General features: G+C 36.5%; 1 protein-coding gene across 1 annotated transcript in view; it reads right to left on the reverse strand.

Annotated features, from left to right (window-relative positions):
* erbb3b (erb-b2 receptor tyrosine kinase 3b) overlaps positions 1–24028 on the reverse strand; it is a 32293-nt gene extending 8265 nt beyond the window's left edge. Inside the window, exons 1-19 of the mRNA XM_030139948.1 lie at positions 23768–24028; positions 19231–19385; positions 18821–19007; positions 17638–17763; positions 14529–14591; positions 14241–14359; positions 13300–13441; positions 11100–11213; positions 10897–11014; positions 10735–10808; positions 10253–10343; positions 9399–9601; positions 7126–7258; positions 6361–6454; positions 4377–4534; positions 4231–4287; positions 1366–1507; positions 1161–1280; positions 932–1030 (exon numbers count right to left, since the gene is read on the reverse strand). Of these exons, the coding sequence (XP_029995808.1) occupies positions 932–1030; positions 1161–1280; positions 1366–1507; positions 4231–4287; positions 4377–4534; positions 6361–6454; positions 7126–7258; positions 9399–9601; positions 10253–10343; positions 10735–10808; positions 10897–11014; positions 11100–11213; positions 13300–13441; positions 14241–14359; positions 14529–14591; positions 17638–17763; positions 18821–19007; positions 19231–19385; positions 23768–23849 (2277 nt within the window). The 5' untranslated portion in view covers positions 23850–24028. The remainder of the gene's footprint in view (positions 1–931; positions 1031–1160; positions 1281–1365; positions 1508–4230; positions 4288–4376; positions 4535–6360; positions 6455–7125; positions 7259–9398; positions 9602–10252; positions 10344–10734; positions 10809–10896; positions 11015–11099; positions 11214–13299; positions 13442–14240; positions 14360–14528; positions 14592–17637; positions 17764–18820; positions 19008–19230; positions 19386–23767) is intronic.
* Positions 24029–26773: the final 2745 nt, after the last annotated feature.

Here is a 26773-nt window from a genome sequence, read left to right on the forward strand (position 1 = left end):
TGTTTATAGTCACAAAAACTGAACAGCTGATGCTGAAATGGAGCTACAACTGTTGACACTATTATCAGTACAAAAACATTTTAATAGTTTTATTTTTTTAGAACTTCAATTTGTTGATTTGTTGACTGACTTGACTTTTTGATTGTAGTTGCAGTCAACTTTATAAGTTATGCTGCTTTGTAATTTTTGTTTTAGATCATGTTTAAATGCACTATTTTAATTTAATGCATTTCAACAATATTTTGTGTTACATTTTTCTATTTTTATTGTAAATGTTTATTGGTTCCTAAATCAATCCCTGATCATTAATAATTAAATTAGCCATTAAAAACTTAATTTAACCTACAATATTTGCCATTAAACATTTGATGCACATTATATGGACATAATGTATTGGGAAAGAGTGAATTCATGTTTCATTGATAACACAACTGGAAAACAAAATGAGAATGAGAAATATCAACTGATAATTTTATATTGCCATTAACATCATAGCAATGTCATTGTCATTATGCTCACAAAATGACTTGAGAGCTTGTTTTTACTTCATTTTAACCAAATGCATTCATTTTGTTATAATTTTAGTAGCTTAAAATGTTCTATACCTCTAGATTTCTGAAATATTTATTGTGTTTTGTAACTGAATAATCATTTTATACCACAAATAACCACCTAGACTAAGTTGAAGTTGAAATAAAATTGAAGCTGAACTTCCATTAAGAAGAAAAATCAGCCTTCAAACTTGAAAGAAATATTGATCTGACATTGATCATGATGATTATTGACAACTTACATGAGCATTTTTAATATTAGAATATGTATTATCAGTGGGAATGGGAAGTTCCACAAGCTTTAGGTGTGATGTGTCCCAGTGTTTTTGTCCATATAGTGTATAAAGAGATTTAATGTAAATGTGAAATGTTATTCTCACATCAGTGATCTCAGTAAAACTCTGCCGGCCTGAACTGTCCTGGATGGTCTTAATAGCAACAGGGATTTTCACGGTCTCACCCTCTGGAGTCCAAAAGCCCTTAAACAAAAATAACACACACACTGAGGTCACGTCATTTCACATGTAGTCTGTTCATGTATAAAAGTGAGTGGGACTTTAACATCACACAAATCAGTAGAGATGTGGAGGACAGCAGGTTTATAAATACCTTGTGCACAGTTCCAAAGACTCCTGAGCCAAGAGCTTTGATTTTCTTTAGCTCCGATGGCCTCAGGATGCGGGCGTGAACCTTGGTGCCTTTCTCTCCGGGGCCCAACGGCTCAAAGCTCTGCCAGGAAACAAGAACACATCTGAGATGATGCAGTACTCCTTATAGCAGCTCCTGGGACTGAACACTCTCTGTGCTCCCTCACCTCTCCACTCTCCAGGTACCTCCTCATGGCTCTTTTGCGGCGGATGGCCAAACCTCGGTGGTACAGCAGACCCAGGAAAAACACCACCAGGCAGAAAATCAAGCCAGCCGGGACGCCTAAAGCAATGCCTGTGATTTGACCACTGCAGAGAGAAGCAGAAAGAGAGAGGAGAAAGGCCATGAGAATATTCAGTTTTTCCACCACTGTCATCAAAAGTTGACAGAATATGCTCAGTCCTGCACCAATAAAACAACAAAACACCCTCACAAAAACAAAACAAAACAAAACTCAAGAGGGATGGTAATGGTAATCCAGGGATACGAAGTTTTCTTAAAAAAAAAAAAAAAAAAAAAAAGAAAGGAAGACTTCCATACTTATCTGAACAAACATTTCTCAACTGTGTTTGTTGAAAACTTTAACTTTTCAAGTTTTAGGTGTACAATAACACCTTCAACCCTTTTGCAGTGCAGTGGTGGTTTATCAGATTGGGATCTCACTGTGCACCGGCAAATCCAAAAACTTCAGGAGCTACTCCAGACAATACATTTCCTAGATCTGGTTGTATGTAAATCTGATAAAAGATTACATTAGCTGACATTTTGGAGGTAAAAGTACAATATTTGTCTTTGAAATTTGAGCTGAATGCAAGTATTTGTACTCGAAATTTGTATTTAACCCATAAAGACCTAGTGCTACTTTTGTGGCAGTTCCCAAATGATTTTTTCTCTATTTTTAACTTTTCGTAAGTGATTTATCACCATTTATTCTAATATTATGCTCAGTATTTTGCATTCTTAAGTGAAAACCAGGCATTTTCCTATATTTAATTTACTGATCATGATCGTTGTCCATAAAAGCTCAAATTAAAGTTGAGGGTTATTATATCAAAAACAGAGAAAAATAAAGAAAAAGTGACTTTTTCAGCAAAATCTATCATTAACTGAACAAAAACAAAGTGTCTCCATCCACTGTCACTGATCCAACTCCATAGGTTTTACTGGTGAATCAATGTTGTAGAAGATGACAGTGTTTTCACGTTCACTACGGAGCCTCTGAACGTCCAAATGGGTCATATCTGATGACCATGAAAAGATGACAAACTGTATTTTACACCAATAATTTACATGGATTAATAGGATTAGTGGATCAACAGTAATTCAACCTTTTATATCAGTAAATGATTTTGGTCTCTAGTGGATGTTTGAGTCTTTATAGGTTAAAGCAGCAAAATACAAAAAACAAAATGCAGACAGACAGGCAGAAACATTCAAAGGCAAAACATGGTATATAACAGAGAAAAACTGCTTTGTATATTACTTGTTCTGTACATATTATTTACATTGTTGCAATAATTATAATCTACAAATGTACTTCTCAGTCTCTGTAACCAGACACAAGTCAAATACAGAACAGCATTAAAAATAAGATTTTCCGAAAAATACAGTCTGAAGTATCTAGTATTTAATGTGACCTTCTTTGTGCTTAACATGTCTTGAACTCTTTTGTGCAGACAATATGAGATTTACTGAATCAATCCCACCAGTTTCATTTAATACATGTCCAATGCTTCTTATTGATTCTTGTTGTCACACTAAACATTAATTATTTCCTATTGCAGCCATGTAGTTTATTTATCGGCTAAAATTTACTTAGGGGGTCAAATGAATGGCCACTTTTGTCAAAAAAAAAAAAAAGTTGTAAGAAATGCATAGAACTGTGTTGAAATAATGCTAATACATTTGTGCACAGACTACTGATATTATTTGACAGTGGAAGCTATATTTTCAGAAATATTGGATTTTGAATAGCACGTGTATGTGAAAACTTTTGCTGGTGGACGGACGTGACATTACCCATGATGATCTGGTCTGTACCAGTACTTTATTAGTAATAAACTTATATACTTACTATTGCTAATTATCCTCTTATTCATAAATGTTAGTATTGTGGATCTAAAACAATAACAGCTTAACAAAAACACAAAATGTGGCAGTGGACGGATGTGACATGGTTGTTACAGATCCCATCATACTGATGCTCGGCAGCCATGTCACTGTTTCCACAAATGATCCCTGTGCAAAAACTAGTATCATAATTATTTATTGGATAGTTTATCATCATACTAAAGACTAAATAACAATACAGAATTGTTATTTCTTTATAAAAATGCTTATTATTAGAAAACTGTTGATTTAAAAAGTGGCATGTGACATTCTTAATGTATGTATTGGCGTAACATAAGCAGGATGGATCAGCACCATACTCCATATTGCAACCTGTAAAAATAAAACATGTGATATGTAGTATAGAATCTTGTAAGAAAAATTGGAGAATCTAAAAGAATAGAATATTTGTTTTTCAGGTAAATTCAGTTAAAATATAACTTAGCCATTTGTGACATGAAAATATAGCATTAATTGTGATGAAATTGGACATTTTTGAGCTGAAAACATAGTTCATATGACCGTCAACATGTTGCAACAGAACTGAAATCCTGCACATTTGCATAACTCGCATTTACCAACACAAAGTTCCTTTGGGGATTCACTTATATTGATTTCTTATGCACAAAGACATAAATAAGACCTCTAAGCAAATTTTAGCCGATATATATTTTGTGAGTTTCTAATGCTGTGCACAATATTCCCCTTTATTTTTGTTGCATTAGAATAAAGACAATGAGAAATGGACATCATGCTAATTGAAACTGTGTAAAAATAATACAGTTAAGGGTGACCCAAGACTTCTGTACAAGACTGCATATAGATAAAACACTGGTTTCATTGCAGTCAAATCACTCAAATGGGACACTGCAGACACATAAACATGTAGTGTTTTATTTCCACCAGCAGGGGGAGCTCTTACCTACTGACTGCCAATCTGGTGGCCTCTATACAATTGGCCAGTCCAGGCCCTGAGCATCTGCAAAACAAGAGATGAACAGCAGTACCTTAAGCATTTAGTGAAATACAACATCTATAGACAAAACATTACACACAGCCCAGCCTCACCCCTGAGTGCAGTTGGTGTGACATGGTTCACAGTGACCCTCCCTGTTGGGATATTTAAAGATCAGTCCCCTCTGTCCATCATTAACCCCAGAGGGACAGGAGAACATGCAGTACGGACCATCCTGAAAGTTAGTGCATGACACACACTCATCAGCACCCTAAAAAAAAAAAAAAAAAAAACAGAAAAGAAGAGGAATCAGAGAGTCCGTCCTACTTTTAAATGCTAATCATAACCACACCACCAATGTCTGTTATGGTATGAATGGTGAAATGACATGACATGAAATGATAAAAGAATTTTTAGCATTTTTGAGAGAGATGTTATTTATATTTCTATAAATGGCAAACTAGGTAAATTAACAATATGATAATTTATTTTGACCAAAAAAACTATAGAGCAGTTTTACACACTCAAACTGGATTCTGGACAGTTAGTTTCTACAAAAAATTCATCTGAAATGCATCGCTATGACTCTTGTAAAACTTGCCAAATGTTTTCTTGGTCACTTGGATATTTCTCTGTGACCTAGTGATCCAGTTCAGCAGGATTGAGGTCAGGTGACTGGGCAGGCTGCTCTATGATAGACAACACTCCAGCAGAACCCTTTCTCTGTCAATAACCCTCACAGAGCTTGGATGCATGTTTCTGGACATTGTGGTGATGCAGGTAATCTCGTTGAATTATGGAATGGTAACAAGGTTTTATATACTGGCCTGTATCAGTGCAGAACCATTCAACTGTTTTTTATCCATCAGTGCTCTCAGTCCTGATGTATGGAATATTTAACCCTTTAGGTGCCTTAGTTATTGTTTTTTTTTTTTTTTTTTTTTCAAAATTGCAACTTTGGTGCTTAAAAGGCTAGCCTACTCAGTAATACTATCGGGGTCCTGAACTATGTGGATATTTGTCTGTACATATATATGAAGACGGTGTGGTTATAAAGCTGCAGACCCTGAAAAATTAACTATTAACTGACTTATATTCACGAAGTTTCATCTTATCAGTTAGCCATCAGATATGTTCTGAAACCATTTTGTTACCCCTGTCTATTCAATTATATCACTGTAACAACAATAACAACAATTATATCACTCTTCCATTCATTGAAAGGTTTCTGCCATCAATCCATCCTCCCTATCTTCAAGTAAAGTTCCTTCCTTCCTTCCTTTGAAAGGTTCTGTCCTTCCTACATTTGAAAGATTCCATCCATCTTTCCTCCTGCATTTGAAGGGCTATGTCCTTCCTGTTTTTAAAAAATTCAATTCTTCTTCCCTTTGAAACAGTCCATCCATCCTGCCTTCAAAGTGTTCCATCCTTCCATGTGATCATCTTTGAACAGCAAAGGATAGATTCTATCTAAGCTGGGTTCTATTTTATCTGAAAGATTCCTGCCTTCCTTCATTTGAGATGTGATCTTCATCCTCTCTCCTTTCTTTTTGAAGAGTTTTTTCCTTCCTGCATTTGAAAAGTAATATCTATCTATCTATCTATCTATCTATCTATCTATCTATCTATCTATCTATCTATCTATCTATCTATCTATCTATCTATCTATCTATCTATCTATCTATCTATCTATCTATCTATCTTTCTTTCTTTCTATCTATCCGTCCGTCCGTCCGTCCGTCCATCCGTCCGTCTTTCTTGTGTTAAAGTTTAGTCATGTCAAATGCAAACAAAGTTGATTTAAAAGTGAAATAAATTATATGTACTTCAGTAAATTGACTTTAATCTGGTTGACTTTGTGGACCTCCATCACCCACGGCATAAGGTGACAATGTGATTGTCAACATTTTGTGTAAATACTTACATTTCTATATTTGCATGGTCAAAATAAATCTTCCTATTGTTAAATTAACCTTTGTATTCCATTCAAGCCATAGGAACCATACAAGACACTATATGTCTTCTTAAAAAACAATAGAACTCTGTGTTTCCAAACTTGTGACACAGACTCTGTCTACTGTTAAAGGAGGTGAGTACCGGTCCAGTGCAGCTGGCCTTTCCATGCTGAGGTTTACACTCTGGATGACAGGCAACACACTCTCTATCAGGTCCCGCAAACTCCCTAGGGTACCTAGGGACACAATTAAACAATTATTTAAAAAAATATATGTATACATTGCTCAGCATGCACATGTAATAAGCTTTTCATTAAAGTTATCCCCACAAGTGTTTTTCTGAAAAGAGACACAAAGTTCTTTATAATTAAGGTACTACAGGATGTGATGTGAGCTCATGAAGCCAACTATTTTTAAAAAAGACACTGGATAAATCCTGGTCAACAAAGATATCCTATACACTTATGAACCTGACTTGTGAATATGTAAAATTATTGTTATTTTAAGCAATTACTTTGTGCTATTTGCATGTCTTTTAAGAGATCTGAGGCACACAGGAGGGTAATGAGACTCTAATATTTCTTGGCTCTTCAGTCAAAGTAAAAATACGCCCACGTGTTTCTGTTATTAAGGCCTTCATCAGGTTAAGTCCATTTGCAATGTGTGGGCGAGTTTTTACTGGAGCGCCAAGAATTATCAAATGGAGTGCCTCAGATTTCTTAAAAACGATGTAATTAGTAAGACGCTCAAGTTGAGGAGTACCAGAGGGACACATTTTTACACTTTACACCCAGGCAAAATTCTTTGCAAACTGCTATTGTTTTGTGTATTGTTTGAATTTTGAGTCTGGTGTGGTGCATTTCTATCCTGTTTGAATAAATCTGAATACAAATACTTATCGACTGACCCTCGGTGAAAGTTACAGCTGCCCACACATGTACCATCTCGGCTGAAGTTCCTGCACGACAGACACTGGTCCGGTCCTGGACCCCAACAACCCGAGTCTGAACACAACAGGTCACACACACGGCCTTCAGCAACTGCAAAGAACAGCATTAAACCATCAGGTATCTGCTGAAGTGATGCATGAAAGAAATCTGACACAATATTGTGATATGAATTTAGACTATGTTCTCATGAAATGATTAGAAGGAAGTGATTTATTCTTGATAGATAAAGTGTAACTGGGACTCATTATACTCATCATTAAACCCGGTCAAAGGTGATTACTGATGTGTATAAATATGAATAAAAAAAGGAATGTGCCAGAAAACAAAATTATTACAACTTTATGGGCAACAGTGTATTTAACTATGAATTATACAATAACACCCTTCTTCAAATGCCCAGACTTGAACCACACTGAAAACCTCCAGAATATAAATAAGAGGAAGATGAATCATGTCAGACAAGTCATTAAACAAAGATGAGGTGAGTCTGGAGCTGCACAAAGAACCAAATAATGTGAATGCCTGGTGGAAAATGTGAAAACAGTGACCGAAAAACACATCCAAAGTTAAATTCATAGGAATGCATTGTTTAAAAGTCAAAAGAAACTTGTGTTCCGGCATTAATCAAGGCCCAAAAACATGTATAAGTTTGAACAGCTTTAATATTCTGAAAATAAAAATGCACTAAATTATATTTTTATTTATTTAGGATTTGAACATGAGGTTTTCAGCAGTTTCTACATTTATTAAAATGTTTATTTTTTTGTTCAAACTGTGTTCAAAATTACTATAATCTTTAACATAGTTACGAGGTTTCATCTGTTTTTTTAATTGTCCCTTAAAATACCCAAAAAATGCATGAAATATCTAAAACATCACCATTATGCCATCATTATACCATAGAATAGAGCCTTCATAAGGTGATTTGGGTCATTTCCTTCACAAAAACATGTTAGCCTCATTTCGCAGTCAGTGTCATGCAATCATGTTCCTTCATAGAACAAGTTGAATTCTGTATCATTGTCAGGCGTGATTGTGGTTAAATTGATGGTGATGGAAGACACAGCTGTGTTTTTATGTTGAATGTACAGGGTCTATCCTCTTCTTTAAATAAATATTAAAGTTAAAAGTTGATAAAAACAGTAGAACTCACTTCTCTGATATTTCCATCTGCAAGTTCCATGAAATCATATTTTGGAGGCAAAAAAGGTCAACATTTTCAGATCTGTCAAGTGTTCTAATAATTTTGGCCACCGCTGTAAACCCAGCACTCATTCATTCATTCATTCATTCATTCATTCATTCACTCATTCACTCATTCATTTATTCATTCATTTCCTGAACCAAGAGTTGTTCCTGGGATGCTGGAATTTGTCCCACCAACAGAGGGACATAACCATTCATTTCCACAATCACACCTATGGGCGATTTAAATTGACCAATTAGAGTCATAAGGTGCTTGCTTTTGGACGGTGGGAGGAAGCCAGAGTACCTAGAGAGATCCACACAGAAAGACTGCCAGGATTTGTGACGTGATAACCGCTGCACCACCACCAACAGTCTAAGTTTTTTTCCAGTGCTGTATAGTAGGTATTCACTCTAACAGACTGTCACTAAATGACAGTTTAACCCATCAAGACCCAGTCCTACTATTGTGACAGTTCCCAAATGATTTTTTTTCCTATGTAACCTTTGTTAAGTGATTTATCACCATTAATTACATTTATTATCCACTGTATTCTGCATTTTTCAATGAAAATCTGGTATTTTCCTATATTTAATTTGGTGATCGTGTAGATGTTCATAAAAGCACAGAATAAAGTTGATTGATATATTATCAAAAATATAGAAAACTAAACAAAAAGGGACTCATTCAGCAGAGTTATCAATAACTGAACATAAAAGCAAGTGTTTTCATCCACTGTCATTTGTCTAACTCCATGGGTTTTACTGGTGAATCAGTGTTGTAGAAGATGATGGTGTTTCCACATTCACTACAGAGCCTCTGAACGTCCAAATGGGTCATATCTGATGACCATGAAAATATGACAAACTGCATTTTACACCAATTATCTACATGTATAAATAGAATTAGTGGATTAAACATTATTAAACATTTTACGTAAGTAGATGGTTTTGGTTGCCGGTGGCTGTTTGGGTCTTTATGAGTTAAAATGACATTTTCTTGAGTTAAATGAACGAAAAAAGACTAATTTATTTGTTGCCTCACCACACTGTGCCGGTGGTTTGTTGTTGTTGATGCTGTTGACTCGAACTCTTCTGCCTCTGAACAACTGTGCCCAGTTCACAGTGTCATGGTAACAAAGGTTTTCATTATGACTGATGTACACGCTGCCGTCACTGATTTCTCGGAGAGAGCGCAGCCCCAGTGAGGTAAGAGAGGGGATGTGTATCACCATCAGAGAAAACCGCCTGCAATGAGACGAAGAGACAGACAAAGAAAAGAGTCAAAGTCAAAGAATTTGTCTTTGTCTTGTCTGCTGCAGGGGCTTCATGTGCATCACATCTAAAACTTGAATCAGAATCTCCTGTGAATTTAACACTGTCAGATACTTTTGTGAGACATGTCAGTATTAAGGGGTGAAATAGGGCAGGCAAAGAGAGGAGAGAGGTTAGAATGTGGTGTCTCAGGAGATGAAGAGACACGTAGGAGGGTGTTGAGTGTTTTAACGCGTGGGATGACACACAGTTATGCAACACACTTGACATTAGATTTAGACGGATATTAGTTTAGAGAAGTGTAAACATCAGAGCCAGTCAAGGGGAAACACTGCTGTCACTTTTAGATCTTCTACTGTGTTTGAAATCCCAAACTATAAATCAACAGCCACATCTTTGATTCTTTGTTTATAATGGGAATAAAACAATTAAGTAAAGCATAATAGAACTACAATGAAATTAATTGGGTTTAACTCCATATTATAACCACATAATTAGAATTACACACAATATTTTTGCACACTTATTATGTATATTTATTTAATTATCATATTGATAACTGATTCTGATTAATCCAAATTGTGAGATTTAAAGATATAATAGTCATACAGTAACATGTCTTACTTGTAAAGAGACCTTCCTTGAATAGTAGTAAGACTTGAAAACACAGACAGATCATTCAGCTCTTTAGGCCATGACTGGATGTTCAGGATATCTGGTAAGAAATTAAAATGACAGTTAACTTAATGAAACAGTTTCTACTAAATATTTCAGTTGATTCCACATTGTGGTGAACGTTCATCCCAAAATTATTAGATAAAATGAAAATAGTGACACCCCATTTCTAAAACATCTGTATTGTAATGTGATGATGATTTATCTTTAATCACAGACAAATCTTCACTACACTGTGATACATTATCTTTATCATGTAATGTATGCATTAATAAAATAAATTAACCACCACCAGTGAAAAAAATTCCAATATTTAAACCTAGAATACTTACAGAAACAGTTGGTATCATAGTGGAACCCACAAAGTCTGTAAGTTTGTGTTCACAAGGATGAATCATCAGTTATGACAGAATATTAACATCTATATAAACCTGTTATTTCTCTGACAGTGCGGAAAACCTCCAGCTTTTTGGCATCCAGAGGTGGGATCTTCTTGAAATCATCTCTGGGAAAGAAAACAGAAAAACACAACCAAGCTGAGTGTGAATCACAGTGAAAGATGATGATATTGTTGAACCTCAGAGGACAATTACCCAAGAATCCCTGTGACCAGGAAGTGGAGGCTGCCCTGGATCTTAGTGCAGTTAATGAAGCTGTCGATGTTACTGGAGTCCACGGTCTGTCTGTGTTCAGCACCAGTGCCTTCACACACTACAGGGCAAAAAACCCACAACACGCTTATGTAAGACTCAGAAAAGGCCATCGAAAAGTGGTTGAAATAGATAGTGATGGAAACCTTTGGGGCAGAGTCCACTGCAGAGCTCACACTGCCTCTGGCCTCCTCTCTCCACCTCCATCTTGTCTGGAGGACAGACACTCACACAGGAGCTGCCGTCCACCACAAAATGAGCTGCAACAAAAAACATACAAAGAAAATCTGCATCTCATGTTTTATAAGATTATTTTTTGCGCTTGATTGCTGACAAATAAACAAATAAACTATGATTATAAGTGAGCAAGTGCCCCTGTGTATGTATCTGTATATGTATATGTAAATGTGTATGTGTATGTATATGTGTATATGTAAATGTGTGTGTATGCATATATGTCTATGTATATGTGTGTGTGTGTGTGTGTATATATATATGTATATATATATATATATATATATATATATATATATATATATGTATATATATATATATATATATATACATATATATATATATATATATATATATATATATATATATATATATATATATATATATATATATATATACATATATATGGATTTATATGTATGTCTATGTATATTGTTGCTGTGTGGCGGAACCCTTGTAAGTCCATTTTTGCTCTCTTTTTTTCTGTCATAAAACAGTTCTATTGGTCAGTCACATTGGCCTGACGGTTTTAGAAACATTTAATCAATGAAAAGTGTTGAAGTGTTGTGTATGTATGTGTATGTGTATGTATATGTATATGTATATGAAGTCAATTTACAGTTATTTTTTATTCTAGAAGTGTTTGGTTATTCCATATCTCTAACTTGCAGGAGATTGTATATTGTATTTTACTTCCTTCAATATAGTCAGTGTTTTTGTAAGTTTTTTATTCTTACACTTGAAGCTTTAGCCACAAACAAACAAAATTCAGGCTCTACAGAAATACATGATCACTCATAATAATCTGACCACCGACGCAGTGGTGTAATGGTCCCTGGAGAAGTGGGTATACTCTCAATTTTTGCCCTTTCTTTTAAGTAGTCCAGAAAAATGCCGTTTTAGAGACAGTGACATGTCAGACCACTCTATTTAGTTTACTCAAAAATCCGTCAGTAGAATTTGCTCACTATTATAAAATTATCATGACTTGATCAGGAGCAGTTTGTAGGTTTTACTGGTCACACAAGCAGCTGCATGAATGTAAATGGATTCAACATGATGCAAACAGGATAATGTTAGCCTTTCATAACGTTAGCCTTTCGTAACGTTAGCCTACATACATAGTTGAACTATTGGCAACAACATCTCCTCTCTTAATGTGCTGTCATATTTCCAGTAGTTTAAAACAGTGACTCATTCTGAAACCACTTTAAAACTTACCTCAGAATTATGTATTCTATGAAAGTAGGTTCTCTCGATATGTGTCACTCATTTGAAAGACGTTTGTTCTGCCTTTCTTGTTTGCATTTCCAATAATCGCACATCTTTCATCGTGACGTGACCTGTCAATCAACTGGGCTGGCCCTGGCACCTGAGGTGTCCAATCAGGTTCCAGAGGTGGCCATCTTTAAACAGAGCCCTGGCTCTGGCGCTAAGTTAGCAATATTTTCCTCTGCATGACCAGCCCTACTCTACCTCTGATTGGCTCATCAGTCCTCATACCTAACGTTAACCAATCTAATCAGTGAAGGCAGTGAGTACTAGCCAATTAGAGGCAGAGTAGGGCGGGTCATGGCTTCACCATCCTAAGGGAAACATGGGCAATTTGACTCAGGTATTAGTGAATGGTGTACATCAGGAGGGTTTAGAAGTGGGTATTTCCAATGCTGACTGAAAAATCAATAGGTGTACTCCATATACCGCCGTATACGCTGGTCTACACCACTGCACTGATGGGCAAAGTGGAATTATTTTTGATTATCTCATTATAAGACCTGTTAGTGGGTTGGATATATTAGGCAGCAAGTGAACATGTAGACCTCAAATTGATAAATTAGAAACAGCAAAATAGGCAAGAAAAGGGATCTGAGCAACTTGAACAGGGGAGTAAAAGTAATAGTGAAAATACTGGGTCAGAGCATCTCCAGATCTTGTTGTTCAAAGTACTATTGTAATGAAATAATCAATATTATTCCCACTTCTCCTGTCAGTGGACATAATATTACAGCTGATCTGTGTGTATTTATTGGCCACATAGCCTACCCCTGTTCTACGGTGCACAATAACTGCCAACAAAATATACAAGCATACAGTGAAATGAAGGTAACTCACTGGGGCACTGAGACACACAGATGGATCCATACTGATATTTGGCGTTGGGGTTGGTCTCCATTTGAAACATCTGCTTGTTATAGATCAAATTCTGCGGACACTGTGGCACACAGGACCCGGAGTCGTTGAAATGACGACAAGCCTTTAAAGGAGCACAGACACATATGTGACCACAAATACTGGAGGGGTTTTTACATTTGAAGGTACTGGTTTAACATGTTTGTTGCCTATTACACAGCAAATTCAGAAGTGTTAATTTTCTAGAGTTAAATTGGTGAGTGTAGAAGAAGTCTATGAGCAGAGCTAATTCCACACAAACAAAGTCTCATTGTTTGAACTTTTGGGGACAGTCTCAGAGGGGCATGTCATGGAGAATGTCAGGTTGTAGCAGCAAACTGTTAGAGCAGTGACGTTCTGACACCATGAGTAAAGTACTCTGCAAGGTTCATGACAATCGTGTTACAGAATGAACTTACATATATAGATATAGATATACAGTCATGTGGGATAAATAGGAGATAGCAAGTTTTATAGATTTATTGTCAAATGACTAAAACACTTGAATAAAGCAACTCTAAAATCTCAAATGGAGAATCTAATGTAGAGATTTGGAAAAGATTCAGCTGCATATTCTGATAATAAAGCAAATTACGAATAAAAGTCAGTGATACATAATTATCTTATCACATACATATACTACAGAAAACAGGCGAAACCATTGAATTCCTAGTACTGTGTGTCTAAAAATGTTCACAGCCATCACTTAAAAATACTGCTGACAGGAAAAAGCATACCTTCATTAAGCTTAGAATGAAAGTATATCTACAGGACTGAAGGGTCATAATCAGTACATTGGAGGCATTTCTATAAATAAATGCTGAAGACATCAAAGACAGTTTTCTCTTTGTATTATCTGCAGATGATAAACACAGAGCACTTACAAAACAGTCCATGTCCAGGGGGCCTTTGCATCCTGCTGCACACTCTATGTGACAGCAGTCCCGGGGGCTTGTCCCAAAACAGCGGCCGTTACACTGTGGAGCGCACACTGTCTTTGTCACTGAGACACACAGGACAGAGAGAGGGTCAACTGAGGTCAAAGACACACTGTGTATTTATATATAACATGTCTGTGCATCTGTGAGGGGGAAATGATCTGAACAAAAAGCCAAGTAGAAGAAAGACAGTCAGTCAAGAAGAAAAGAAATGTAGAAGAATCAGGCTCTTACAGATCTGACACTGGTCATTGTTTGGTCCCCAGCAGTAATCTCCACAGGATCTGTGACATGGACCTGAAAGAGACAGAAAGAAACAGACTGTTGGAGTATATATAACAGTGAGCGTATATCACTTATGCAAATGTAGCATATGGACACATACTGACGTTCTACGTCTGAAATATATTATGCATATGAAGTGAAAACTATATTAAAACTATATGTACAAACTATATGAGAATCCTATTAGTAACTGGAACAACTCCACACAATATATGCCCTGTTATATATACTGTACGCACTATTTGACCTATAACACATTGTATTACAATAAATTTTTACATGTTCTGTCTATATGAAGATATAAGTTTACAACCGATGAAATCCACATGATAAAATTAGTACATGTTCAAAGTTGAAAACAAAAAGTGCCCAACTGGATTCAACTCAGCAAATAGTTCAGATCCTTCCATTGGATAAATACTGTAGTGAATAATATATGTATTTGACCTTAACTCTTTCCCCGCCATTGACGAGATATTCCGTCAATTGCTTCCCAACGCTTCCCCGCCAATGACGAGATTTTCCGTCAATCCGTGTTTTCACTGTTATACTGTAGTTGGAGGTGTTGTGGATCATGTGAATTACTTTCCTTAGTCCAAAAACAAACAATTAAGCAACTTTTTCGGAAAAATGACGGGCCGGGTTTAACGTTTTTGCACTGGAGTCTCCGTATCCCATGGTAACGCATCCAGCGGCAGTCACTTAATGAGGAAATGAAGACTGCAGGAACCGCGCGCAGTTTCAAAAGCCTTAAAGATGATTATGGAGACAGAGTCTGACAATTCAATATATGATGGAGCTACAGAAGAACCATTTAGAGACAGGAACGGAGAAATAGAAGGTGAGGGAGACGGACACGGAACACGGGAAACACGGAGCGGCTCAGGTCCGACACGGAGGTGCGGGGGGGGGGGGGGCACAGAGCGACACGGAGAAAATGACAGACAGGAGGAAGAGAAAAGAGACATTTGTAGTGGACATTCAAGGAGAAGACAGACATACAGACATGGGACAAGACAAAGGAAAGCTAGTCTGCATCTGTTAGAGTGAGTTCAGATTCAGACTGAGGACACAGAACAGATTCAGCTGTAGAATGTCAGCAGGACACATGGAAGACACTTTTGGATTTGGCTTTTGTATGAAATAAATAAATACATATATTCATACAGAGATAAATAACTAGATGTCCATAGAATTATTTACAGATCAAACACAGCAGCTGGTCCAACAGGAGGACCTGGTGCAGCCAAAGGCCAGAAATCTACAGTATTTAGTGCATTTGTTTCTTTTTTTCTTGAAAATGAGGAATATTGAGGTGTTTATATCCAAAAGCTAAACTACTATGTGTTAGACTTATAACTGATGTATGTAAATGTGCAAAGTTTAGAAGGAACCTGGTGCTTTACAAGATGTTCGGTCTAAAGTTTGGTGTGGATTCCCCTAACATTTTGTGGAATGATGGGATATCTTAGAGCTGTTTGTTACTATTATTGCTGTTATTATTATTTTATTTTGTGATTTTGAAGACAGCGTTACTGTTGGTAAATAAGAAAGAGTCAAAAATGTAAATAGGAAATCAGTTTTCTCTTGAAAATCAATATCTTTGAAAAAAATGCAATTTTCTCAGCTTTTTGCTCAAAATTCATTTTTTTCCTGAAAATGACCAATATTCAAATGTTTATATCTCACGAACGAATAAAGATAGAATAAAATAGTTTTTTGTGTTTAAAAGTTGAAGTTCTGTTCTTTCTTTTGATGTATTCAGTGTTCACATACTCCTAACACAACATTTTCAGTGAGCCTCCAAAGATTAGTGAAAATGACCAAAACGGCTGGCGCTGGCTACCAACTCACTGGAAAATGCTCTGGCGGGGAAAGAGTTAACTGATGTAGTGATAAATAAATCATAACTAAATAAATAAACAACCATGTCAAAAGACATGTCACATGGTTGAGAAAAACATGTAGTTCTATTTCAGAAGTGTCGAACTATTGGCCTGTTCAGAGAAATCAACTAAGGACACTGATGAAACTACTACATTTGGGCTAAAACTGTCCAACACATTATTAAAACATGGAAGCACAGCACTGAACCCTCATCTTCAAAGAACTGTTGTCAGAAAATATATCTTAAATGATCATGACTGGAGACCACTGAAATGGTTATGTTTAATAGTGAAAGTAAAAGCATTTCCACAAATACAAGAATTCAAGAAAATAGGACCAAACAGCTGCCTGCCTTTAAAAAAAACACTTTTCATTCACGTTAATTAGAAAAAAGGCTTCAGTTTATTAGACTGGGATAGGTCATGTGGTCTGACAGCTCCAGATTGACCCTGTAACTGAGGTGGATGAAGTAATTACCCATCATGCCTAGATTCTACAGTACAAGCCTGTGGGGGGAGTGTTATGATCTGGGGTTGCTTCAGTTTGTCTGGTCTACGTATGTCTCTAAAAACATAAGGTCTGAATGTACTGAATGACCAGGTCTGAACATCAGTGGGATTTTTATTTCCTGATCACACAGACATATTCATTCATCTTCTGAACAGCTTAGTCCTCGAGTGGTTGTGGGGGTGTTGGAGCCTGTCCCAGCTATCTATGGGTGAAGGTGGGGAACACCCTGGACGAGTCACCAGTTCATTGCATATAGAGATGAAAAACCAATCACACTTACATTCACACCTATGGGCAATTTAGATTAACTAATTAACCTATTAGTGCATGTCTCTGGACGGTGGGAGGAAGCTGGAGTAATACTAGGATTAATCAGATTCAAATAATGAAAGAAAATCTTTGGGATGTGATGGTCTGGACTTCACGTAGCTGTACAACTTTCCCATCATCAGTGCAAGATCTTGGTGAAAATTAATGCAAATATGGATGGAAATAAATGTTGTGACATTGCAGAAGCTTATCAAAATGATACCACAGCAAATGCATGTTGTAGTCAAACTTAAGATGCTGCACAAAATATTAGCGTGTTTGACTTTTTTGGCCTGGTTGTGCATATTTCCATGTGAGAGATACATTTGTAATCTGTAAAGTTGACACCAACCTCTCTCTCCGTTGTACTGGATGTCAATAGGTGCGCTGTTGTCCCTGATGATATCTTGCCAGTAGATCCAGGGGCCATAGCTCAGGTATTTGTTATTGATAATCTGAACTCCTCCTTCCAGAATCTCTGTGAAGATATCCATCAAATAACCATCATCCTCTGTTATCATCAATAAAAAACTGAGAGCTGCAACACAATATTAAAGCCTTGTCTCCTGTGATCGTTGACTGCATGGCTAATGATAGATGTGGTGAAATAACAGTAAACTTTTATATCAAAGTTTTATGTAGGCTGTCGTAACTCTACTTCCCTTTACTTATTTACATATCATTCATTAAAACATCCAGAAGCAGTTACAAGTTTCTGTATAGTTAAATAACCAAAATATCCATGTTCAACTATGATGTTCACTAATAACACTTAACCCTCTTGGGCATGAATTGTGGAGAAACACAGACATGTGTGAATGGATTCATTTCTTATTTTGAGTGAGAAACACTCATATCAGTGGTTTGAATGTAGTTCAATGGTAAATATCATATTTTCTATAAACATGTTCATAAACACAGTGGATTTATGACTCATTTGTTTCATCAGTATCCACATTAATGACTTAGTAATGTCTTGAAAATAACAGAAACATTAATTACACTTATTATGTATATTTCTTTAATTATTGATAATATATTGTCTCGTACATATTGTACAAATTGCTGTTTTAAAAGAGTGTTTTGATGTGTGTGTGTGTATATATATATATATATATATATATATATATATATATATATATATATATATATATATATATATATATATATATATATATTCAGAGCTATATATATATGTTTGTATATTTAAAGCTTTACATATGTTTTTTTTTCTTTTTCTGTTGTATTGATTATTTATTCTTCTGAATAATTATACTTGAATGGAGCAACTGTAACATTCAACAATTTTCCCCTGAGATTAATTAAGTATTTTGAATGTGATTCTGACTATCAGCTAATCAGTGTTGTAATTAAGGTATCGCCAGGCTAAACACTATTATTAACACTATTAGTTTGGACTAATTATTACAAATATTGTGGTTTTAATTGAATAACTGTATGAAATGGATGAAAGGGTTAATACCATGCTTCTATTTTCCTTTGTGCAGTCTTTCCTCTCCTGTTAGTGTCTGTACCTGTTAGGTTCATGAGTCCCAGCTGCCTCAGGCCATTAGACCCATCTTTAGGGTAATTAAAGAAGACAGAGAGGGCAAATCGTCTTTCATACAAATTGTTTCCTCTGATGACCCTCAGCTGTCCCAGAGGAATCTCCTGAAAGTGATTCATAGCAACGAGGATGTAGCCGGTCACCTCACGGATTGTCTGAAAGGTAGAAGAAGAAATAGAAGGTTTAAAGAAACAACAAAGAGGCTGATGGACTGAAGAAGGAAATGCATTAGTCTGTTCTGTTTCTGGTGGTTTAAAGCAATAAAAAAAAAAAAAAAAAAATACCAAGCTAACTTTGGAAACACTGCCTTACAAAGCTTTCCAACAATGTCTGATTCCTACAAACCAGAGAAGATGAGGCTAATAGGATGAGTTTTACCTTGAGGAAGGAGAGGTCCCAGTTACTTTCAATCTGAGTGATCTCTAGGTTTCCCATGACGATCTCACAGCCATCGTATCGATCCTTTATCAGGTTGTATTGATTCTCTTGGGATCCTGTGGAGCTTAGACCATTCTGAGTACCAGGACAAACCACTGCAAAGACACACAGCAAATAAGACTGAGGAAAAACACAATGAGCGATCAAACATCAGCACAAATTACATTAAAAAATCCTGCTGGAACTGTGGTTTTTATTCTTTTCCATGCAATAGTACAAGTATACAGACCCTTTAGTTAAGTCAAAACACGAATACCACACTTTTTCTAACCCCAACTTAAGGAAAAGTACTTTAAGTGTGAAAATGTAGTAGTAAAAGTATTCAATACAGAGTATAATTTCCCCCAATCAGTTTGTTATCGTATATGAAATTTTTCGGTTCATTTACTGCTGCATTAACGTGTATTTTACATGTACAGCTGTGCTCCTAACTTTACATATCCTAGCAGAATTTGTGATTCTTTGGCCATTTTTCAGAAAATATGAATGATAATACAAAAACTTTTCTTTCACTCGTGGCTAGTGGTTGGATGAAGCCATTTATTATCAAACAAATGTGTCTGCTCTTTTTAAATCATACTGACAACAGAAACTATTCATATGACCCTCATCAAAAGTTTTCATGCCCTAGTTCTTAATCCTCTGTACTGGCCCCTTTAACATCAATGACAGCTTGAAGTCTTTTGTGGTAGTTGTGGATGAGGCACTTTATTTTCTCAGATGGTAAAGCTGCCCAATCTTCTTAGCAAAACACCTTCAGTTCCTTTCAGATTTTCTTGCATGAATTGCATGTTTGAGACCTCCCCAAAGTGGCTCAATGATATTCAGGTCAGGAGACTGAGATGACCACTCCTTCACCTTCACTTTTTTCTGCTGTAGCCAACGACAGGTGGACTTGGCCTTGTGTTTTGGGTCATTGTCATGTTTGAACATCCAACACCGTCCCATGCACATTCTGTCACAGTATGTAAACTTATGAGCACAACTGTCACTGCTGTATTTGGCCCAATTTTCACTCCTTTACACATCATTAGGGAATATAAACTACAGCAATGCATCATATTCTATAAGATCATCATATGTTTGTACCATCAATGATCTGCCAAAACCACATGTGTCTGAAAGGTTTCTTGAGCTCAGAAACACAGGGCTATTTTCAGCTTTGTGACAATGTATTTTTCAGCAAATCCGAGAGGGTTTTAGAGTTTATTTAGCTCACGAAGGAGGGAGAAGTTCTCACTCTATCCTTTAGTTTATCAAAAACATTCAATCTGGGCAGGAAGGGGATAAAAAGCTACAATCTGAAAAGAAACTTTAGCTGTTAAGTAGATAAAAAAAGAGTACAATAATATCCTCTGAGATAAAACTGCATATAAGAAGAATACAAAGACTTCAAGTATATGTCTAAATTCAACTTTTATTCAAGTATTTCCATGAGTTTTGCAAAGTTTAATGAATTTCTCATAAATCATTACACATTCTAAAAGTTTTTTTCTGTGTTTTTTCCTACTTTTCAAGGAGCTGTTGTACTTATTAAATGTGTTTGACTATGCACAGTCACCACAAGGCTGAATTATTTTATGTCTGTATGTTAACCCATAAAGACCCAGTGCTACTTTCGTGTCAGTTCCCAAATGAGTTTAACCTTTCTTAAATGATTTATCACCATTTATTATAATATTATCCTCTATATTTTTGCATTGTTTGGTGTAAATCATATTTTCCTATATTTAATTAGCTGAGCATGTAGATGTTCATGAAAACTCAGGGTAAATTCAAAGTTAATTATATCAAAACAGAGAAAAATGAAGAAAAAGTTACTTTTTCAGCAAAGATTTTGCTAACTGAATGTAAAAATGTAAAAAAAAAAACAACAAAAAACGTGTGTCCACCCACTGTCATTGATCCAACCATATGGGGTTTTACTGGTGAATCAGTGTTGTAGAAGATGACAGTGTTTCCACGGTAACTATAGAGCCTCTCAATGTCCAAATGGGTCATAGCTGATGACCATGAAAAGATAACAAATTTTGTATTTTACACCAATTATTTACATGTATTGATAGGATTAGTGGATCAATAGGTATTAAACATTTTAGGTCAGGAGACGCTTTTGGTTGACATTGAATGTTTGGGTCTTTATGGGTTAAAAGACGATGATACTATGTTTTTAAATCAGTCTGCATTAATTTTGTTGCATCAACCAACGACAAAAATACACCCAAGAATTTCAACTGTGTACCCTGCATCTGAAAATGACAACGAAAGTAAGATTTGTAGCTCGAAAGTCTCCCCTAAAAGCTGAACAACCAGTAAATGCATGAGTGATGGTGTTGTACTGTTTCTAAAATTTTTATAGGTTTGCTGTTTCCTCCTGCCCGCTGCTGTTTTGTCCGATTTTAGAATTTGATGCGAAGCAGAGTAAAAGCAGGCGGGTTACAGCAGTCCACAGTCCAGGCCTGGGGCTGATGGAGTAGAGGGCAGCAGGACTTCTCTACACAAAGTGCCTCATTGTGGTAATGCTATAAAAGTGGACAGTGTGTCACAGTGGGTGAAGAGTGATGCAGTGACAGACAGTGCTTCAGTGTGTGTGCATGTGTGTATGTGCGTCTGCATTGCTGAGATCATACCAAAAGACAATGGGCCATGTGTTAGCAGTACATACTGGCAAAAAGACGGGAAATATCGTGAACGGAAGGAGACATACACACCATTTTGGGATAAAGAACAAAAATAGTTGGACTGGCCCATCATGTAGACACCTGCAGCAAAGCATCTTCATGTCTATGTGTGTTCTTTCAAAATAAAACTGCTGTTACTCCTGAAAAGCATTTACTGTCTTCGTCTTTCTTTTGCTACTTGTGGACTCTGTTAACATTAAGGATGTGTAGGGATTTGTGCTAAAAGACAAGGTGAGTTAGAGCATATATGCATGACAATGACAGCACTTCTACACAAAACCAATATCACCCCCCAGTGCAATTCATGCTTTAAATAACCTCTCACCCAGTGCAATAAACAAAAAACTCAGCCACTTGCACATGTCTACTACCATGTGCACAGGTCTGTTTGGATAATTTGCACTATATTTTGTGTATTGAAGCTGTCGTAGTGTTAAGTGAGTATATTTCTTGTATTACTTTACTCCATTTACATCTGTTTCTACTTTTAACCTGTTTATTATGGAGAGTTATATCCAGATTTCATTGTGCTTCATTGTTCAAGGACATCAGTGGAATTCAATTCAATACACTCCCACACTTTTAGCACCAAGAGCAAATAAGCTTTTAACTGAATAGACTCTAATATTGAACATATTTAATATGAAACCCTATAAAATGTCAATGCACATAAACAAAACCAGTTGTCTTAAGTAGTATTTTACAAGAGGGACCATTACCATGCACTCTTCACTGAAGAACTAATGCTGCCATCACTGGCAGCAAATAAACTTCAGAGAAATAGCTGCAATAAGGGTCTTGATTACAACCTAACAATAATGGTAAAAAAAAAAAAAAAAAAACCCTCCTCAGGAAGAGGAACACAACCCTTTATAACTACAAATTCATGTTAAGAATGTCTTCTATTTGAGCTCTTATATACCTGTATATTCACAACACCTTTAAGGCATGTAATTGATAATCATAAAAAGGATTCTATTATTTATTAGGATCCCCATTAGCTGTGCCTTAGACCATAACCACACCTCCTGGTGTTCACCTTTAAATACACACACAGAAACAGAATATTCTCTTACATGTATGTCTCAGACACTAAAAAAAAGTGCAAACATTAGACGTCACAGTCAAGTCAACACATCCACATTCATCAAATCCTATACCTGAAATAATCCATCACATACTAAGATCAGGGCATACATGCATCTCTAAAACACAAAGCAGCCACACATGCACTACAAATGTCCATACATGCTACAATAAACTGTTACTCATAAGGCTGGATTTATTTATTTTTCAGACATATTCCTCTTTTACACATCAGTTAACACCTTTTGACAAGGTGAAATAATTACATACTGAGTCCAAGTTACACAGTGTCTACATAATCCAACTTTATTTACAAAGCACATAAAACTAAATATAAAACTAAAGCAAAAGAGTTAAAAAAAAAAAAAAAAAGTAAATAAATAAATAAGCCAAAATCTCAGAGTTAACGCCAAAGAGAAGAATAAATCACATTGTTATAATCACCTCATGAGAAGAGGTACAAACTTCATGGGCTACAGTATATGATGGTCCGAGGGATTTGGTATAATAAAAATTATTTCTTTGTTAATTTGATCTAAGATAGTGGTCAAGAATCACACGTTACATAGCTTTGTACTTAAGAAAATTAGTTTGTCTTTGAGATTAGAAAACTGATTCTGTTATATAATAATATTTGCATATATTCTGATCAAAACTGAGCAGCTTTTATAGACAGAAACAGCACAGATATAGAACCCCAGCTGCCTTACCTTCATGTGACTGTGAAGAGGCTGTTTGTAGAACAGGTGATAAAGTCACACACAGGAAAACGACTGGTGGCCAGTGGATCATGTTGAGTCTGATATCATATCACAGGAGTCGGAATAAGTCACGTTGGTAAAACAACTTGACTTGATGTACACCAACACATAAATACCCTCCCTGAAATCCAGAAGAAAAAGAAGAGGAGAAAAAAATCCAGTCTCTTCCAGTAAAAGTGAATCACGTCTGTAATTTTAAAGGGCGGATAAATCGCGCCAAATGCTAGAGTAAAAACGGTGGACAACAACAAGTGGCAGTTTGTTTTGATGCTGGGGTTTCCCTCCCAGAGAGTGACATGTGATTGGCCAGGAGCCCGATTTATTGGCCAATCAGATGTCGGTCCGTCATTTTTTCAGCCTCCACTTCTTTTTAACGGCTTACACATTACAATTCTAACACTTGTGCTCAATTAACTTTCATTGCATTTCATACAAGCATTGACACTGCTTTCATTTTCTCTAAAAATTACAGACAGCAAAGTAGTGACAGTGGTAGTAAATTCAGTATTTAGTGTAGGATTTAGTAAATATTATATTATATCACATTATATTATATTATATCATATTATGTTATGTTATATTTTGTTATGTTATGTTATGTTATACTTTCAGAATTAATGCTCTCATGGTCTTTTATCCTTTCTTCTGTCCAAATTATCCCATATATCTTCTACAATATTCTTTTTTTTTCTTTTCATGTGTGTGTTTCAATACTATGCACATATTTCTTGTTAGAAATAAAGACACATGCCTATTGCAACCCTGAAAAAACAACTAAACTAAAGGCTGCCCAGGACTTGTGCACAGTATAGTATATATAGTAGCTGCCTCCGTGTGAAGATGATAATAGCGCTCTATACATGATATGCATCCTTAAAATATTCAAAGTGAAACCATATAATCTAATCCCTTTGCATGTACATCAGTGTGAACACCATGCCCCCCCCATACGTCCCTTTATGTACAGTTATTTTGGTTTTATGTTGTCAGCTGCTGCATGTGGAAGCTGTGCAGTCGGCCTCAGCGCTGTGAGTGGATGCACTGTTTCCATGTAAAGAGCAGTATTGTCCCCACAGCCCTGTCAACTGGTTAATCACCTCTTTGATGCGTATGGAGCAGTCTGCCACAATGGGTGCATTGTCAGACAGTCAAGTGACTTCTGAACCCAAAACAAGAACATGCTTAATTTGAGAAAATGGCTTCAGAGCGGATCAGATTCCTGAACATGAAGCTGTGAATGAAAAGAAGACATCAGTATGTGACAGATGTACTGTTAATCTAAATTTTGTAACAGAAAACAATGGATGAGCAGTTATTTGTTTAAGATGGTCCCTATCCAGTTCCTCTGCTGTTCATTTTGTATTTTAATTCTATTCTTTTCCTCATAACATAATTGCAGCAGTTGTGACCTTTATAAAGCAGATACTCTGAAAAGCAAAAGTCAACAGGTGAAAAGGGGAAAATGTGGGGGCAGAGAAAAGGTCACATGGAGAAACTGCAAATAATATGTAATCATAATCTCATATTCTGGTCACATATGAACATCTATCAGACTGGAGAATAGAGATTTTTCTATGTCATAGCAATTAAAATGGAACCTGTTTTCACATATGGAGCTTTAAGCCCCTTATCCTTATGTGTCCTTTTATTTACACATGTGAAAATTATCTTTTCATGCAATTTCAACTCATCTCTGTTGTTATTGTGGCTTCAATGCATCTATATACATGTCTCACAATACAATATTCATAACAGTGTGTTTACTCTCATTCAGTTTTGTCATAATCTTCCCCAAACATCAGACTGAATGTTGCATCAGTTCTCTGTCCAGCAGGAGGAGACAGAGGCTCAGGATTGGTGATCTGACAACTGAGGCCTTTGCCATGTGGCCCCTCGGTCCAGATTATTCATGTCAGTAGCTGTTTTACATGATCATTGTTTGACCACAAAATATTTTTTAAAATGATCCCTTATCTGCTCTAATAAAACAGTCCACCTTATACCCCTCTACTAAAATATAGATTTTTTAATATTAGTTATATTACTTCACTGTGTTACTGAATTGGTGGAGTTTCTCACAAACTAAATCACTGTATTGTCATTTTTGTCGTCTATTAGAACAGTGTGAAGTTCATCATTCATATATGTCTCATTTATTATAAATTATAAACAGTTATGAAAAGGAGGGTTTCTTTGTTGTCAGGTCAAACTGAATGGCCTTCCTTAGACAGTTCCACGGTTTCCGCAGAGTTTGGCAGTTTCACAACGGCACTGTGGTGTCAGCCTCAGTGTCAGCCCTGGTGGCCCTGTCCCTTCCAGCACAAACTGTGGGGGTGACTGCTGTGGCCTTTTGCTGTTGCCACTCCCTTCAGAGATTGATGAATTGATTGTGGAGCTGCTGCCAGTGTGTCTGTGCCCTGGGCGAAGGCGTCCCGGTTACGGGTGGGAATCCCAGCTATGGCATCCGCCCTGGGGCTACTATTGTAGCAGTCCTGCAGGGGGCCCTGGGGGCCGGTGGCCCTAGGAGCAGATCTGACCCACATACTGCTGTCACACCCCTGGAGACACAGCAGCACTCTCCTCTACATGGACCTCTGATTGGCTAAGACAAGGTCTGGCCAAAATGACTCTCTAAGGAGCGCAGCAATTCAACAGGGAAAAACTACCTGATTGTGCCAAACTTCTCTTGATGACAGCAGTTAGGAAAGGCCACAGGAGAAAGGCGACAGAGATCCATGTCCTTCCCACCCAGTCTGAAAGGACTGGAATCCATTTGACCTGTCCCTCTTTTGCCCAGATCCATCACTCCTTTTTAAATAATAAAGCTCCCAATATGTGCTGTTAATTAATCTGGGTTAGTGTTAGGCAGCAACTGTTTCCAAGAGCAGTTTTTAATTAAAGTCTCAATCTTGAGCATTTAGTCAAAGTTTAGGGGAGAATAAAATCTAAACCACC

The sequence above is a fragment of the Sphaeramia orbicularis genome, chromosome 7, assembly GCF_902148855.1.
Source record: "Sphaeramia orbicularis chromosome 7, fSphaOr1.1, whole genome shotgun sequence".
Taxonomy (NCBI): domain Eukaryota; kingdom Metazoa; phylum Chordata; class Actinopteri; order Kurtiformes; family Apogonidae; genus Sphaeramia; species Sphaeramia orbicularis.